This window comes from Oncorhynchus masou, chromosome 27, assembly GCF_036934945.1.
Source record: "Oncorhynchus masou masou isolate Uvic2021 chromosome 27, UVic_Omas_1.1, whole genome shotgun sequence".
Taxonomy (NCBI): domain Eukaryota; kingdom Metazoa; phylum Chordata; class Actinopteri; order Salmoniformes; family Salmonidae; genus Oncorhynchus; species Oncorhynchus masou.
The window spans coordinates 22,037,102-22,055,085 of NC_088238.1; the positions used below are offsets into that span (position 1 = coordinate 22,037,102).

Here is a 17,984-nt window from a genome sequence, read left to right on the forward strand (position 1 = left end):
GTAACATGACCGAATACAAACAGTGCAGCTATTCCCTCCGCAAGGCTATCAAACAAGCTAAGCGTCAGTACAGAGACAAAGTAGAATCTCAATTTAACGGCTCAGACACAAGAGGTATGTGGCAGGGTCTACAGTCAATCACTGACTACAAGACGAAAACCAGCCCAGTCACGGACCAGGATGTCTTGCTCCCAGGCAGACTAAATAACTTTTTTGCCCACTTTGAGGACAATACAGTGCCACTGACACGGCCTGCAACGAAAACATGCGGTCTCTCCTTCACTGCAGCTGAGGTGAGTAAAACATTTAAACGTGTTAACCCTTGCAAGGCTGCAGGCCCAGATGGCATCCCCAGCCGCGCCCTCAGAGCATGCGCAGACCAGCTGGCTGGTGTGTTTACGGACATGTTCAATCAATCCCTATACCAGTCTGCTGTTCCCACATGCTTCAAGAGGGCCACCATTGTTCGTGTTCCCAAGAAAGCTAAGGTAACTGAGCTAAACAACTACCGCCCCGTAGCACTCACTTCCGTCATCATGAAGTGCTTTGAGAGACTAGTCAAGGACCATATCACTTCCACCCTACCTGACACCCTAGACCCACTCCAATTTGCTTACCGCCCAAATAGGTCCACAGACGACGCAATCTCAACCACACTGCACACTGCCCTAACCCATCTGGACAAGAGGAATACCTATGTGAGAATGCTGTTCATCGACTACAGCTCGGCATTTAACACCATAGTACCCTCCAAGCTCGTCATCAAGCTCGAGACCCTGGGTCTCGACCCCGCCCTGTGCAACTGGGTACTGGACTTCCTGACGGGCCGCCCCCAGGTGGTGGGGGTAGGCAACAACATCTCCACCCCGCTGATCCTCAACACTGGGGCCCCACAAGTTTGCGTTCTGAGCCCTCTCCTGTACTCCCTGTTCACCCACGACTGCGCGGCCACGCACGCCTCCAACTCAATCATCAAGTTTGCGGACAACACAACAGTGGTAGGCTTGATTACCAACAACGACGAGACGGCCTACAGGGAGAAGGTGAGGGCCCTCGGAGTGTGGTGTCAGGAAAATAACCTCACACTCAACGTCAACAAAACTAAGGAGATGATTGTGGACTTCAGGAAACAGCAGAGGGAACACCCCCCTATCCACATCGATGGAACAGTAGTGGAGAGGGTAGTAAGTTTTAAGTTCCTCGGCATACACATCACAGACAAACTGAATTGGTCCACTCACACAGACAGCATCGTGAAGAAGGCGCAGCAGCGCCTCTTCAACCTCAGGAGGCTGAAGAAATTCGGCTTGTCACCAAAAGCACTCACAAACTTCTACAGATGCACAATCGAGAGCATCCTGGCGGGCTGTATCACCGCCTGGTACGGCAACTGCTCCGCCCACAACCGTAAGGCTCTCCAGAGGGTAGTGAGGTCTGCACAACGCATCACCGGGGGCAAACTACCTGCCCTCCAGGACACATACACCACCCGATGTTACAGGAAGGCCATAAAGATCATCAAGGACAACACCCACCCGAGCCACTGCCTATTCACCCCGCTATCATCCAGAAGGCGAGGTCAGTACAGGTGCATCAAAGCTGGGACCGAGAGACTGAAAAACAGCTTCTATCTCAAGGCCATCAGACTGTTAAACAACAACCACTAACATTGAGTGGCTGCTGCCAACACACTGACTCAACTCCAGCCACTTTAATAATGGGAATTGATGGGAAATTATGTAAAATATATCACTAGCCACTTTAAACAATGCTACCTAATATAATGTTTACATACCCTACATTATTCATCTCATATGTATATGTATATACTGTACTCTATATCATCTACTGCATCCTTATGTAATACATGTATCACTAGCCACTTTAACTATGCCACTTTGTTTACATACTCATCTCATATGTATATACTGTACTCGATACCATCTACTGTATCTTGCCTATGCTGCTCTGCACCATCACTCATTCATATCTTTATGTACATATTCTTTATCCCCTTACACTGTGTATAAGAAATTAGTTTTGGAATTGTTAGTTAGATTACTTGTTGGTTATTACTGCATTGTCGGAACTAGAAGCACAAGCATTTCCCTACACTCGCATTAACATCTGCTAACCATGTGTATGTGTGACAAATAAAATAAATTTGATTTGATTAAAGCGAGAATCAGTAATTTAAACAATAGTAAAGAGCATCCCCGCCCGTTTTGCAAAAAAATGTAAGGGATTGGGCTGGAGAAATGTAACCACTCTAAAATTCACAGACAGAGCTATAGATGCAAGGACTAACCACCAATGATATCGAAAGCATAGTTTTAACCATGTTTTTAGGCTATACAGTGTTTGTTTACATTTACGTTGTTTATCAACATTGGAGTAAAACAAGTTTATATTTAGGGTTCTGATGGGGCACAACAGTTGAACTAAACTCATGAGGCATGTATCAGTTATATTCATCAATAATCAATTGGCAGCCTATAATTTACGTTTTAAGTCCAAGAATGGATGGATGTAGCAACTAAGGATTCTAGCTTTAACACATAGTTTATTTCCCCTTCCTTGCTGATTGAACAGCTGGAATACAGAGATCTCTCTCTGGTTGTAGAAATGCTGAAGTTCTGAAATCCTTCACCCTTCAATGAATCAATATGCAGACGGGGGGACTTACCCGCAGCCAGCTGCATCCAGCCGCAGATCTTGTAGACCGTGCCTGTGCTGCAGAAGAAGAAGAGCGTGAAGCAGCCGATGCATCCGATGACCAGCGCCATGGACATCCCGATGAAGACGGACGCGGCTTTGAAGGCGCCGGAAGGGATCGTGCTGAACTCCATGAAGCTGCCCTGGCACTTCAGGTCCCGGGACAGCCCGTTTCCGATGCAGTAGTGGAAGAGGCCGAAGTAACCGGCCTGCGGCGTGTCCATCCCGTCTCCGATCCAGTAGGGCTGGATAAAGCACACCACGTTGACGATAGCGAAGAGGATGGTGAAGATGGCCCACAGAACCCCGATAGCGCGGGAGTTCCTCACATAGTTGGTCTGGTAGATTTTGGCAGCCTCGGAAGCGGGAAGCATGGTTGTTGGAGCCCCAGGCACCATCATTCAATCTCTAAAGGTTTTTACATTTACGAACTGTTCACACACAGAGCTTTAATCAAGCACAAAGCACATCCCGGCCGCGTCAATGTGACATGATATCCCCGACTAAACTGCTCCACTCTGGGCGAGTGTTCAGCCTACTAAAGCCTTGCAGCTTGCACTGTACTTGGGTCCGCCACCGTTTTCCTTATATTTATTGAATGGTAGGCTGGGTATCCGAGAGATATTACGAATAATACTGAGGAGGAATCTTCTGAATGAATGATCACTGAGATAACAGCATGTAATAATCACCGGGTGTTAATTCGAAACGGCCATAGTAGGCTAAACAAGCATCCTACGGTCAGAACTGCATTCGATTGAGGGCGCACAGAGATGAATAATCAATGAAAAATGCTACAATCCACCGAGAGCAGCTGAGATCCCCGTTCACAGACGTGGCCACTACCGTAGTGGTCAAGGCTACAACCTCATCTTCCACCGAATGCCGATTTTCCCGAGGTGTCGGAGGTGCATTTAACTGAGATGATGAAGTCGCGAGTGTTGACAATCTGCTCACTGTGCATGATGTGCTCTGCGTCCATATTTGACCAAAGAACACCTGTATTCCAGACAGGCGCAGTCCGACTGTCACAACCGATAGGCCTATCAAAGCCCCTCTGATAAAGCACCATGCGCAATACAGCCTATCCCCTAATCCCACTCTCTCATGCCCCAGTGCAATGATGGAATGGGAGACATCTGAAATAAAATCGTTAAATCTAAAATGCAACACTCCTATTTGATTTAGTCTAGGTTGGCTCTGACCTTCGAGGCAGAATATTGAAGTTTCAGCTTTCTCTCTCTCTCTCTCTCTCTCGGTGTTGATCTGTGTCCACCGAAATAGGACGGTTTCTGTCGCACATCAAGACGCTCTGGTGTTTAGCGCACAGCGAGCAAGTGCACATCAACATCAAGGGCAGGCTATAAAACTCAGCCCTGCGACATGGCATTTTATCACGAAGTCGTGATATAGGCTAATTGGCTAAACTTAATCATGACTGCAATGTCTAGGTAATCACTATAAATGCATAATCTGTTTGATAGCCTACTCCAAGTCTCCAACTGTGTGTGCTATGCAGCGGGCAACAGTATGCACATTGCTCAGTGGTTAGGTTGACTTGATGTTCTTCTTGTTGATCACTTGATGATTCTGAAGTGGCTTTGACTGCTCTGCCAGTACCTTCTCTCAGTGCAGTCTATTCTTCTTCTTCAGGATTAGCCTTCTCAAAGCTGCATGTGGCATATTTCTCCCCACGGCACGGAGAGGTAGCCTATAGGCCAAACAAGAAAAACAAACAACGTGTACACAGGCATGAAAACATTTTATGTTCATTATTTAGGAGAAGGCTTGTGGTTACAATTATTGTGCAGCTGAGAAAATTACTTTATATTTACAGTAGCATACCTATTAGTTTATGAATGGTGTAAGACAAATTGAATCATTTTCAATGTGAAAAAAAAAAAAAAACAAAGAAATTACAAACTTCATAGCTGTAAAAGAAGACAAGGTGACCATTCACACAGACTCTGAGCAAAGTGTGTGTTCAGGTTTCTTAGATGGGTGACCCGTTGAAAATCATGAAAACTATGAAACCTTGCGCTTGAATGATGTCTGTCATTCTGTCAATTATAATTCAGCAATCTAACTTTTGGTATTAAAAGGAAGTTATTGTCAGTTTAAAAAAAATATATAATAACCATGTTAACATGTATTTCTCAAAAAGCAAATGTGTAGTACTGTCCCAATTCCAACGAATGGTGTTTGAATAGTGGCATATGGACCTTTTTTCAGCTACAAAAATGCTCAAATTAAACCTTTAATCAATTTAAATGTAATTTAATTCATTCGATATTCTAAAAATACATGGAAATATGTTACTGTAGTTGTTCATAACATCTCAAAATAAATTCTAGAGGCTATGTATCACATAAAACAGCATAGGATGATGGTGGAAGGAATTAGAGGGAAATAACAAGTGTGACGGTAAGGATAGAAAGAAAGGACCATGACATGTAAGAAAGAGAGAATAGAAACATTTATGATTTTTTTTAACGAATTCATGAAATTGGACAGCATTTGGGGAATAATAGAGGTGTTCCAGGATCAATTAAAAGGTGTGCAGACTCATTTTAGTTAGATTTTTACCAAGAGCTTGGAATCTTCCCAAGTCAATATTCATAGGGCATGGGGTGAGTCTAGTATAAGATTTTTGTCACGACATGGTGAAAACTGAGCGTGTTTTATACAGTATATAGGCCTAAGCCTCTACAAAGTCGGATATATGATTTCACAATAAGTGCCAGGTGAAGTGGGACATTAATGCATTTCTAATGAGACAATATTGTCCCACGTCATCTACTACCTAGCCTGTAGTGTCCCGCTGTAAACGCTATATAATATAATAATAATAATAATATATCCCATTTAGCAGACGCTTTTGTCCAAAGCGACTTACAAGTCGGCTGGGGCCACTACTACATATGGGTGGCCCCAGCGGGAATCGAACCCACGACGCTTGGCGTTGCAAGCGCCATGCTCTACCGACTGAGCCACACAGGACGGTATAATACATTGTTTCAGCATAAACATTTAGATAAGACCTTCATTGAAATAAATATAATTCGAGTAGGGTAGACTGATGTTGATTGTCTACATAGCGATCTACCAAACAGTGTTTAATGAGGAGAAATATCAGGTCAATAAAAATAAAATAAAAAATAACCATATTCTACTCATCCTTAATTCAGAGTGTTCTCACGTTCTGTTTCCAATCCTGCAGGTACCATGGTACAATTAATTAACCATCTCAAACAAAAACCAACTACACAAAATAGTAAAGCTGTCAAGTAAAATCATCGGTAGTTTGGTTAGTATGGAAGCTCTCTTCTTTTGAGAGAGTGGCGCAGGCGGGGGTAATGATTGCCCCTGACCTCACTTAGCCAGGAGTAGCCTACCAGCTTCCATCAAGCCGCCGATACAGATCTACAGAGTTGCAAAACTACGGGTAATTGACCAACGTAACCTACATCTTCGGTAATCTATGGCAACAAGTAATCTATGGAAATCTATGGTAACTGGAAATGTAGGCCTATACTTGAATAACAATTTTTAAAAGTATTCATATATAGTATACATTTTTTATATGGTCCATATTGTGGGGCTTCTAGTGGATAGACCATATGTTCCAAAACAAATAGCCTAATTAGGCTGATGAGTGGCATTTATTTTCAATTAACTATTCCAAGTGTTGACTTATTTCACAACTTCAACCAGTTTGGCGTCAAAACATTTACAACAAAGTAGTCAAATAAGTGTGTAAAAAAATATAAAAGATATTTAATGCTAAAACCCTCATATTAAACACCAATGGTATTCAGTAAACTGGTAGATTATTTAAGTGCTAATGCCCGAGAAGCCGGTGTTTGAACATTTTTGCAATGAAACAAAAAATGTCCTTAATTAAATCACTCGATTTCATACATCCAAAACATTGCAAATAGGGGTGACGGCATTTGGTGATAGTGGCATTACGTTGCAAATAGACAACTACAACTCCCAGAGTCAACTGCTTTAACCTGGCGGTGATTGGCTTGTAAAGAGACAGGAAATTGTGACGTAGCATTTGGAGACGCGGGAAACTCTTGACATGTTTACAGGGATGTTGGATATGGGTAATTTCACTGCATGAACTCCAACCAGGTAACATTATTCAGTATGCTTGCAGTAACAAAATATGAACTTTCAACAACTTATCATTACCCTTGAGTTTCCACGAGAGCTACACTGTTGTTGTCAGTTGAGTTAGCTAGCTAGTTAGCACTGCTGCAGAGGAAGGCAAGCAAGGACAGACAATTTGCACAATGCACTGCTAGTTTGAAAAGAGTTAACGTTACCTTGTTCTGTAAATGTCTCTTTATTTCTGTTATAGGCCAAACTACTTTGTAAGTCATACACTTTACGGTTCGGTGTGTGTCTAAAAGTTGCCTAAACAATGGCAGCACAACTTCAGCACCTTGGGTATGAGGATGAAAAGTTGCAGCGCGTGATGGAGAGGTTGCCTTGCAGAGATGTCCAGGCGAGCATGCTGCTGGCGTTGATGGGAGAGGTCTGTGTCTGATTTGAAACATTGTAACATCAAGCACATTACGGTAAACAGTTTTAATAAAGGTTAAATAAAACAACAGATAGTCATAGCCAGCTAACTATCTAACACAGGAACTCTTCCAAGTCAAGTTAAGCTTTTGGTTTTACAAATGTATTGCCATCGGGGCCTGTCGGTTTAACTGCTAAACTGCTTAACACTGTACTGCATGATTGTAGTGGGTTTATTAACGTGTTAATTCAATTAGCTATGTTGACAATGACGTTACTTTAGCTCATATGGTAACAAAGTTGTAGGCTGTGTGTAGCGGGTTTGGCTTGGAAAGTATTTTTTGCGAGTATATGCGAGAAGGAATACAACGTGGCTGCTATGAAAGTGAACTGGGTTTACGTGTGATCAGGGGTGTATTGATTTAGATGATTCTGTTGAAAATTCAAGTATCATGTAGTAGCCTAAATCAATGTTACATTGAACTGGGTCAATGGAATATGAATGACAGTCATCCAATATGCTGTAATAGAAATAAGGCAATGATAATAAAATAAAAAATGATTGTCCTCCTTCATCTTAAACAGCACCCACCGCCACAATTACATATGTTAAAAAAAAAATAATTCTAGCCCAAATATGTGAATCATTGTATTGACACTTTAATACATTTTGTGCCTACAGCCAGAGCAATGCAGCTACCCTTCCATTTTCATTTATGGTCATCGTGCCACAGGAAAAAGCCATGTGATACACACCTTGCTGAAGGAATTGGAGCTTCCCTATGCCACAGTGAGCTGTGTGGAATGTGTCTCTGTAGGACTGCTGTTTGAGCAGATTCTCCTCTCCCTCTTTGGCTCCGACTCTGCCTCCCTACTGTCCTGCAGTCCCTCCCTGTCAGACTTCGTACGAGTCTACAAACAACTGTGTGTCCAGGCCTCGGCCAAGCAGACACGATACATTGTGAGTAAAAATCATCCTCATCTGTGATATTCATGCTTGATAATCCACTTCTTTTTAAAAATTACATCCTCAGTTACATTGCAGGTTCTCTTTCTGATGAAATATAAAGTGAATTGTTATAAAGCATAATTTGTGTTATACAATGTATGATGAAACAGTTACAGTGACCTCTGCTGTGTGTATATGGGTAGGTGCTGGACCGGGCTGAGCTCCTTAGAGATATGGAAGCCAATCTCCTCCCTGCCTTCTTGCGCCTTCAGGAACTGGTAAGAGTCATGTCACCTGTTGAGCATTCTACTTCATTAAGTTGTAGACAGACTGAGTGATGGATGGTGAACTAGCGCAGAAGGGTCCCTTTTTGATTGATAACCTTGAATTGAATGTTTCAAGGAGGCACTCGAATAAGTGCTTTGAAAGGCAGAGATGAGGAAGAATGACAATCATTCTTGATAATCATTCTTTGCATATTAATTCTGAACCTCAAAAGTGCAGATAGACACCCAGAATGTTTAGTTTAGTTTTTGTTTAGTTTTTAAAGCTAAATGCCACCTGTCTTTATCTTGGTAGAAGTGTTTTAAAAACCCGTCCCCTTACATTGATATTGTAGTGGTACTGTAAAGGTGTAGTTGACTACTAAATGTTGAACACAAACATAGTTGTATTCTTTGTGAATCCACAATGTGATCTGATCCTGTACCTCTACGTAACGGACACTGTTTCCCTGGCAGGTCGAGGACAATGTGACGGTGATCCTGCTCAGTGAGATCGTGTGGGATAAGTTCCGACCCAACACTGGCTGTTTTGAACCACTGCTGCTCCACTTCCCTGACTACAGGAAAGGTACAGCTGTCAACAGATAAGCATCTATGGCCTTAGCATTGAATTAAGTACAGATGGATGAGTGGCAGTGGAGGCTGCTGAGGGGAGGACGGCTCATAATAATGTCCGCAAAGGCGCAAATGGAATGGCATCAAACACCTGGAAAACGTGTGATGTATTCGATTCCATGCCACTGATTCCGCTCCGGTTATTACCACGAGCCTGTTCTCCCCAATTAAGGTGCCACCAACCTCATGTGATTAGTGAGAACTCTTTGTACATGTGGTTTTGCACCAACACTTGAGAAATGACTCTGACAAAGCTGGCACCGAAGAGGATGGCTGACGTTTTACATGCTCCTGACCAATTGTGCTATTTAAAAATTTAAAAAAGTGACATTATTTGTAACTTATTTTCAACTTATTTTGTACATAAAGTTGCTGCTACTGTCTCTTATGACTGAAAATCACTTCTGGACATCAGAACAGCGATTACTCACCACGAACTGGAAGAAGCTTTTTCCTTTAACGAGTCCGAAGGATATACTGCTCTCCCGGGAACAGGCCCAAATCACCGTCATTTGTGTGAAGAAAAGACTGAGGAAAAGAGGACACAGATAGGGCTGCCTTCTGAGAATCCGTAGGCGAGCGAGTTAACTCCCACTGCCTTCCGTTCTACTTGCTAACATGCAATCATTGGAAAATAAAATTGATGACCTACGATTATGATTGTCCTACCAGCAATTAAGAACTGTGATATCTTATGCTTCACCGAGTCGTGGCTGAATGACGACACGGATAACATAGAACTGACAGGATTTTCCATGCACCGGCAGAACCAAGATGCTACGTCTGGTAAGACGAGGGTTGGGTTTGTGTGTCTATTTGTCAATAACAGCTGGTGCGCAATGTTTAATATTAAACATGTCTCAAGGTATTGTTCGCCTGAGATAGTGTGGTCTACAGCTTATCATAAGGTACTTTATCTACCAAGAGTTCTCATCTATATTATTTGTAGATGAGACCGATGCCACAGACCGATGCTGGCACTAAGACCGCACTCAACCAACTCTATAAGGCCATAAGCAAACAAGAAAATGCTCATCTAGATTTGCGCCCCTAGAGGCCGGGGACTTTAATGCAGGCAAACTTAAGTCAGTTTTACCACATTTTTACCAGCATGTCACATGTGCAACGGGGGGGGAGAACTCTAGACCACCTTTACTCTACACACAGAGATGCATACAAAGCTCTCCCCGCCCTCCATTTGGAAAAGCTGACCATAATTCTATCCTCCTGGTTACTGCTTACAAGCTAAACCTAAAGCAGGAAGTACCAGTGACTCGCTCAATACGGAAGTGGTCAGATGACGCGGATGTTACGCTACAGGACTGTTTTGCTAGCACAGACTGGAATATGTTCTGGGATTCATCCATTGGCATTGAGGAGTATACCACCTCAGTCATCGGCATCATCAATAAGTGCATCGACAACGTCGTCTCCACAGTGACCGTACGTACATATCCCAACCAGTAACCATGGATTACAGCCAACATCCGCATCAAGCTAAAGGCTAGAGCTGCTGCTTTCAAGGAGAAAGAAATCCCACTATGCCCTCAGACTAACCATCAAGCAAGTGAAGCGTCAATACAGGATTAAGATTGAATCCTACTACACTGACTCTGACGCTCGTTGGATGTGGCAGGGCTTAAATACTATTACGGACTACAAAGGGAAACCCAGACGCGAGCTGCCCAGTGACGTGAGCCTACCAGACTAGCTAAATGCCTTTTATGCTCACTTTGAGGCAAGCAAAACTGAGGCATGCACAAGAGCACCAGCTGTTCTGGATGACTGTGTGACAACGCACTCGGTCGCCGAAGTAAGCAAGAGCTTTAAACAGGTCAACATTCAAAAAGCCCCAGGTTACCAGGACGTGTACTCCGAGCATGTGTGGACCAACTGACAAGTGTCTTCACTGACATTTTTAACCTCTCCCTGGCTGAATCTGTAATACCTACATGTTTCAAGCAGACCACCATAGTCCCTGTGCCCAAGGAAGCGAAGGTAACCTGCCTAAACGATTACTGCCCCGCAGCACTCATGTGGGTAGCCATGAAGTGCTTTGAAAGGCTGGTCATGGCTCACATCAACAGCATCCTCCCGGATACCCTAGACCCACTCTAATTCGCATACCGCCCTAACAGATCCACAGATGACGCAATCTCAATCGCACTCCACACTGCCCTTTCCCAGCTGGACAAAAGGAACACCTATGTGAGAATGCTGTTCATTGAGTACAGCTCAGCGTTCAACACCATAGTGCCCATGAAGCTCATCACTAAGCTAAGGACACTGGGACTGAACCTGCCTCTGCAACTGGATCTTGGACTTCCTGACGGGCCGCCCGCAGGTGGTAAGGGTAGGAAACTTTACGTCTGCCACGCTGATCCTCAACACTGGGGCCCCTCGGGTGTGTCCTTAGTCCCTTCTGTACTCCCTGTTCACCCACGACTGCGTGGCCAAACACGACTCCAACACTATCAATAAGTTTGCTGACGACACAACAGTTGTAGGCCTGATCACCGACAACAATGAGACATCCTATAGGGAGGAGGTCAGAGAACTGGCAGTGTGGTGCCAGGACAACAACCTCTCGCTCAATGTGAGCAAGACAAAGGAGCTGATCGTGGACTACAGGAAAATGTAGGCCGAACAGGCCCCCATTAACATCAACGGGCTGTAGCGGAGCAGGTCGAGAGTTTCAAGTTCCTTGGTGTCCACATCAACAACAAACTATCATGGTCCAAACACACCAAGACAGTTGTGAAGAGGGTCCCCAGACCCTCTTCACGACAAAACCTTTTTCCTCTCAGGAGACTGAAAAGATTTGACATGGGTCCCCAGATCCTCAAAAAGTTCTACATCTGCACCATCAAATCCTGGTATGGCAACTCGGCATCTGACTGTAAGGCACTACAGAGGGTAGCGCGTATGGCCCAGTACATCATTGGGGCCAAGCCTCCTGCCATCGAGGACCTATATGCTAGGCGGTGTCAGAGAAAGGCCCATCAAACTTTCAGAGACTCCAGTCACCCATAGACTGATCTCTCTGCTACCTCACGGCAAGCGGTACCGGAGCGCCAAGTCTTGGACCAAAAGGCTCCTTAAAAGCTTCTACCCCCAAACCATAAGACTGATGAACAATTAATCAAATGGCCACCGGACTATTTACATTGACCCGCCCTCCATTTGTTTTGTACACTGCTGCTATTCACTGTTTATTATCTATGCATTGTCACTTCTCCCCTACCTACATGTACAAATTACCTCAGCTGGTCTGTACCCCTGCACACTGACTCGTTACGGGTACCCCCTGTATATAGCCTTGTTATTGTGTTAATAAAAATAATTTATTTTTTACTTTATTTTATTTGGTAAATATTTTCTTAACTCTTCTCTAACTGTACTGTTGGTTAAGGGCTTGTAAGTAAGCATTTCACAGTAAGGTCTACACTTGTATTCGGCGCATGTGACAAAATTTGATTTGATTTTGACAAAATACAACAAATAAAGGCATCCGTGAGAGAACGGCAAGAAAATGAACACTTAGGCTTTAATCAATGTTTGAAAGAATGTCTTGAGTTCCTGTACATAAAATGACTACAGTCGTGTGAGAGAGTCTTTGTGTGTGACTTCAGGCGTTGACTGAGTGTGTTGTTCCTGTACAGGGGAGCTGCAGCAGATCCTGTCTGAGGACAGCCACCCATCCTACTCCCCAGAGCTCTACTCTGCCTTCATCAACATCCTACTGGGAGTCTTCTACTCTGTCTGCAGGGACCTCAGAGAGCTCAGACACCTGGTCAGTTATGCATACTCATAGTAACACTGAACTCTCACAGACACATGCTCACATTCAGACCACACTCAGTAAGGACACAGACGCATTCAAAGTAACTCTCAACTCTCACATAGCTGTTAACACGCTGTCATGACACACTCTCTGACAAAGAACTAGCTCTTGCACCTCTCTCTAGATGTATCTTGATGCCCCCATGTATGTTTGAAGAAAAGGTATGGCATACACACTTATCCAGTCCTTTTAAGATGTATTCTGGGGGCTTAAAGAAATGTCAATATGTTGGTGCAAGGGGTTAATTTCAGATTAGGCAACAGCTTGCTCTGAATATGTACGGACACACTCTCCATGCTACCCTTTGAGGATTCAGTATGAGTTTGTTTCCAGGCTATCCATCACTATTTTATTTAGTCAACTTGAGTTACTACTTCTAAGGATTGGGGTTTTCTTTGATATGCAGAATTGTAATAATGATCCAACGCAGGCATGTTGTTTACATTGTCATAGTCTGTACTTGTTGTCCTTTCATATTTTTAATTCTCCTTTCAAACAGGCTGCCCTCCATTTCTCTAAATTCATTGAACCTTTGGAGCAAGGCAAAGGTAATATATTCATATTTCTAGAACAGTAATAACGACGTCAATATTTCAATTACTTTGCTGTCTCCCCTTAGTCTCTCTATCTGTACTTTAATTTGATGATGGGATTCCTTTCATGTCATCCTCTCTCTAGCTTGTCTCTCAGATTATCAATGTTTAAATTTCAACTTTTATTTTCTCTGCCCTCAGTGAAAGAGGGTGACACTCACAAGCTGTGGAGGAATATCGAGCCTCACCTGAAGAAGGCCATGCAGACAGTGTACCTGCGAGAGGTGTCCAGGTCTGTCTGTGTACATCTGCCTCAGCCAAAGATGATCGACTCCCATTGATTTAGCTTCCGTGACCGACCTTCTCTCACGGTCTGACAGGCAGCCTTTATTCCATTTGCCGGCTTTTATTACACAACAGCGGCTCAGTGCTGCTGGCTCTGTAATAGTGGTGTGTCCCCTGACTTGGTCATGTCTCTCTTCTGCTCAGTGTGCAGTGGGAGCAACAGCTGCAGATGGAGGAGAAGGAGGCAGGAGTCGTGAGAGGTAGGCAAGGAGAAGTGTGGACACACCGATACACACAGAAACATATGCACGCATGCACTGAGAACAAGACCGGTAGAAATAACCTAGTTAGAATCTAGTGACCAGGACCAGTTCACACACTCCCAGACCCCAGTTATCCCCTTGTTTGTGTTGCTGCTTGTCCCCAGCCTGAGAGGGAGTTCAGGAGAGTGGACCCTCTAAACTACCCCTATGTTTATCTCTGAATGGAGGGTCCACTCCAGACTCATTGGTACTAGATACCCAGACAGTGGAAACAACAGCAGATGTTTCTCTCATCTCCTATCCACAAGCCGTCTGTAGATGTTGTACATGTTTCCCAGGTAATGACATTGAGAGAGTCCTCTGCCTTTCTCAGGTCTGTCTGCTCATGCCCATGTGGAGTTGCCTTACTACTCCAAGTTCCTGCTGATAGCTGCATACCTGGCCTCCTACAACCCTGCTCGCACTGACAAACGCTTTTTCCTCAAGGTACCTGTTCTCTCCTCAGCACCTGAACCTCATTCACCTCATCATCTCAAAAGCTAGACACATGACTGTCAAGTCATCATTGGAATAGGAGTCAGTTGTTAAACATCAATGCCACCTGCTATTCACCAACTCTATTTGCCTGCTACTTTTCCTACTAATATTTTTTTTTTCCTTTTCTCTTTTTTTGTGGGGGGGGGGGGTAGATCAGCTTTAACATTGCAGATGGATTGTAGCTTCTATCAATGTAATTGTTTGCATAATCCCCCCCCTTGTATGTGTTTTAGTTGGTGATTTACATGATTCTCTCTCTCCCTTACCTAACAGCACCATGGCAAAATAAAAAAGACCAACTTTTTGAAGAAACATGAAAAGGTGATTGTCTTTAGCTAAAGCTGTTGTACTATTCTTTAGGTTTAGTCAATGAGATGTTCTACCTAGTGAATTCACCTCCCTCCCATTCAGACCAGTAATCACCTGCTGGGGCCCAAGCCATTCCCTCTGGACCGTCTCCTGGCCATCTTCTACAGTGTGGTGGACAGCAGAGTGGCCCCCACCGCCAGTGTTTTCTGTCAGGTCAGCTGAGACACTCAGGCTTTCTGCAGTGCCATCCAAGGGATCATCTCAATTGTTTTATTTAACCTTTATTTTAACAGGGAGTTATGCTGAGAATAAGGTCTCTTACAGATGAGCCCTGTATCAAACCTACACATCACTATACACATGAATATACAAGTCAATACATGAAAAGTAAAATGCAATCATATATACTGAACAAAAATATAAATGCATGGGTGGTCCTGGGAGGGCATAGGGAGCCGGGCCCATCTACTGGTGACCTAGGCCTGGCCAATCAGACTGAGTTTTCCCCACAAAAGGGCTTTATTACATATAGAAATACTCCTCAGTACCCCCCCCCCCCCCCACGTTCCTGCAGGTGAAGGAGCTGGATATGGAGGCCCTAGGCTGGAAAGATTTCTTGAACATTTCTAGGATATTTTATTTCAGCTCATGAAACATGGGACCAACACTTTACTTTGCTCTTGAATTGATGTGTGGTACGGGCTTAATGTGAAGTGATTTTAAAATGATTTGATCTCCAGTCTGAATTCTCTATTTGTGTAAAGCCAAATGAAACATGGTTGATGACAAGCCGCCCCCCCCCAGATCTCCTCCCTGGTGACCCTTCAACTGTTGAATCAGGTGGGCCACGATGACCAGCTGGATGCGCCTAAATACAAATGTGCTGTCTCTCTGGACTTCATCCGCACCATCTCCAGGTGTGTATATGTTACTGTTGTCTTTAGTGCAGGACTCTCCAACCCTGTTCCTGGAGACATACCCTCCATAAGGTGTTCACTCCAACCCCAGTTGTAACTGACCTCTTTCGGTTCATCAACCAATCGGTTGGAGGGAACCTACAAGAGGGTAGCTCTCCAGGAACAGGGTTGAAGGGAACCTACAGGAGGGTAAGCTCTCCAGGAACAGGGTTGGAGAGCCCTGCTTTAGTGTATTCGCCACAGATCTGTTTTACTGCTAGACATTTCTATTTTTAGAATATCAGATGCTGACTTTTGTGACCGCTGCTCTTAATTTCTAGGACTGTGAGCTTTGACATGGTAAAGTACCTGTATGACTTCCTCTAGTCGTGGTGGTTTAAGGGAGAGGAATTCATCTGGACTCTGATGGAATGGAATGTACTGGTGGACATTGGACAAACATGAGCAGAAAGGTGGGAGATGCTTCTCTTGTCTGGACTCCTCACTGTGTGTGCACTCTGCAGGACCGGAGGACTATGGAATCATTAAGCCTATGCTTTATTGCCCCCTGGTGACTGACTGGAACGACTGTCAGACACCAGCATCTGCAGCATTGTGAATGTACTGTATTGTGAATGCGCCTATTGATTCCCTAGCTACACTTGTTTGATTGTGGTGAACAAACAATAGAGAACATTCATAATTTTCTGGATTCACAGGAGCCCTTGGATATCTTCGGGTTTTGGTGGACTTTAATATTATTTTTCAGTACTTCAAAATAAAATGTCCCTGTTAACAAAGGTTTCATAATTGTGACAGGATTCTGTTCTCTCCATAGTCTGACATCTACAGCTACGCACAATAAGAACCTGGTAGAATGAAGGATTCATCAAAGAATTCTTAAGGTACAAAATGGAGGAAATATAATATACTCAGCAACAAAAAAAGTCCCTTTTTCAGGACCCTGTCTTTCAAAGATAATTTGTAAAAATCCAAATAACTTCACAGATCTTCATTGTAAAGGGTTTAAACACTGTTTCCCATGCTTGCTCGGTCTTAAGACACTAACAGCTTACGGTAGGCAATTAAGGTCACAGTTACGAAAACTTAGGACACTGAAGAGGCCTTTCTACTGACTCTGGAAAAACACCAAAAGAAAGATGCCCAGGGCCCCTGCTCATCTGCGTGAACGTGCCTTAGGCATGCTGCAAGGAGGCATGAGGACTGCAGATGTGGCCAGGGCAATAAATTGCAATGTCCGTACTGTGAGACGCCTAAGACAGCGCTACAGGACAGACAGCTGATCGTCTTCTGAGTGGCATACCATGTGTAACAACACCTGCATTGGATCAGTACATTCGAACATCACACCTGCGGGACAGGTACAGGATGGCAACAACGAGCTTGAGGTACACCAGGAACGCACAATCACTCCATCAGTGCTCAGACTGAGCATGTCATTGCAGGCAATCTCAACGCTGTGCGTTACAGGGAAGACATCCTCCTCCCTCATGTGGTAGCCTTCCTGCAGGCTCATCCTGACATGACCCTCCATCATGACAATGCCACCAGCCATACTGCTCGTTCTGTGCATGATTTCCTGAAAGACAGAAATGTCATTGTTCTGCCATGGCCAGCGAAGAGCCCGGATCTCAATCCCATTGTCCACGTCTGGGACCTGTTGGATGTGAGGGCTAGGGCCGTTCCCCCCAGAAATGTGCGGGAACTTGCAGGTGCCTTGGTGGAAGAGTGGGGTAATGCAGCTGGTGGCCACACCAGATACTGACTGTTACTTTTGATTTTGACCCCCCCCCCCCCTTTTGTTCAAGGACACATTGTTCCATTTCTGTTAGTCACATGTCTGTGGAACTTGTTCAGTTTATGTCTGTTGTTGAATCTTATGTTCATACTAAATATATACACATGTTAAGTTTGCTGAAAATAAACGCAGTTGACAGTGAGGACGTTTCTTTAGTTTATTTCTAGGTTTCCTTCTCTTTGATTCTAGATCTTGCATTCCCATGAAGTCAAATTGCTCCGTTGCGTAAATGGCTGTGCTGATAGTATGAAATAAGGTTGGCACAATAATCATGTAAATGACAATTATGGGCAATAACTGTGAACAAAAATGTTAATTCTTCTTGAAACCTTCATTTTAGGAGGGGGAGGGGTGGTTCCACTTTATTTAGTAGATATAGACAAGTTTACTCAATAGCAATTT

At 43.9% G+C, this 17,984-nt stretch overlaps 2 protein-coding genes across 4 annotated transcripts in view; one reads left to right on the top strand and one right to left on the bottom strand.

Moving 5' to 3' along the window:
- LOC135515791 (LHFPL tetraspan subfamily member 3 protein-like) overlaps positions 1-4,200 on the bottom strand; it is a 41,905-nt gene extending 37,705 nt beyond the window's left edge. Inside the window, exon 1 of the mRNA XM_064939530.1 lies at positions 2,687-4,200. Coding sequence (XP_064795602.1) covers positions 2,687-3,116 — 430 coding nt within the window. The 5' untranslated portion in view covers positions 3,117-4,200. The remainder of the gene's footprint in view (positions 1-2,686) is intronic.
- Positions 1-17,724, top strand: part of LOC135515790 (origin recognition complex subunit 5-like) — a 40,004-nt gene extending 22,280 nt beyond the window's left edge. The window contains exons 1-14 of one of the 3 annotated variants that reach the window (XR_010451851.1): positions 6,765-6,855; positions 7,085-7,261; positions 7,931-8,209; positions 8,401-8,475; positions 8,938-9,049; positions 12,759-12,889; positions 13,440-13,488; positions 13,675-13,765; positions 13,963-14,018; positions 14,395-14,507; positions 14,832-14,879; positions 14,970-15,080; positions 15,632-15,784; positions 16,105-17,724. Coding sequence is in view for 2 of the 3 variants with exons in the window: in XM_064939529.1 (XP_064795601.1) it covers positions 7,148-7,261; positions 7,931-8,209; positions 8,401-8,475; positions 8,938-9,049; positions 12,759-12,889; positions 13,440-13,488; positions 13,675-13,765; positions 13,963-14,018; positions 14,395-14,507; positions 14,832-14,879; positions 14,970-15,080; positions 15,672-15,784; positions 16,105-16,150 (1,338 nt within the window). In the remaining variant the exon portion in view is untranslated. Of the gene's footprint in view, positions 1-6,764; positions 6,856-7,084; positions 7,262-7,930; positions 8,210-8,400; positions 8,476-8,937; positions 9,050-12,758; positions 12,890-13,439; positions 13,489-13,674; positions 13,766-13,962; positions 14,019-14,394; positions 14,508-14,831; positions 14,880-14,969; positions 15,081-15,631; positions 15,785-16,104 lie in introns of those variants that run through there. The other 2 variants (XM_064939528.1, XM_064939529.1) reach the window with 2 other exon arrangements.
- The last annotated feature ends 260 nt before the right edge of the window (positions 17,725-17,984 follow it).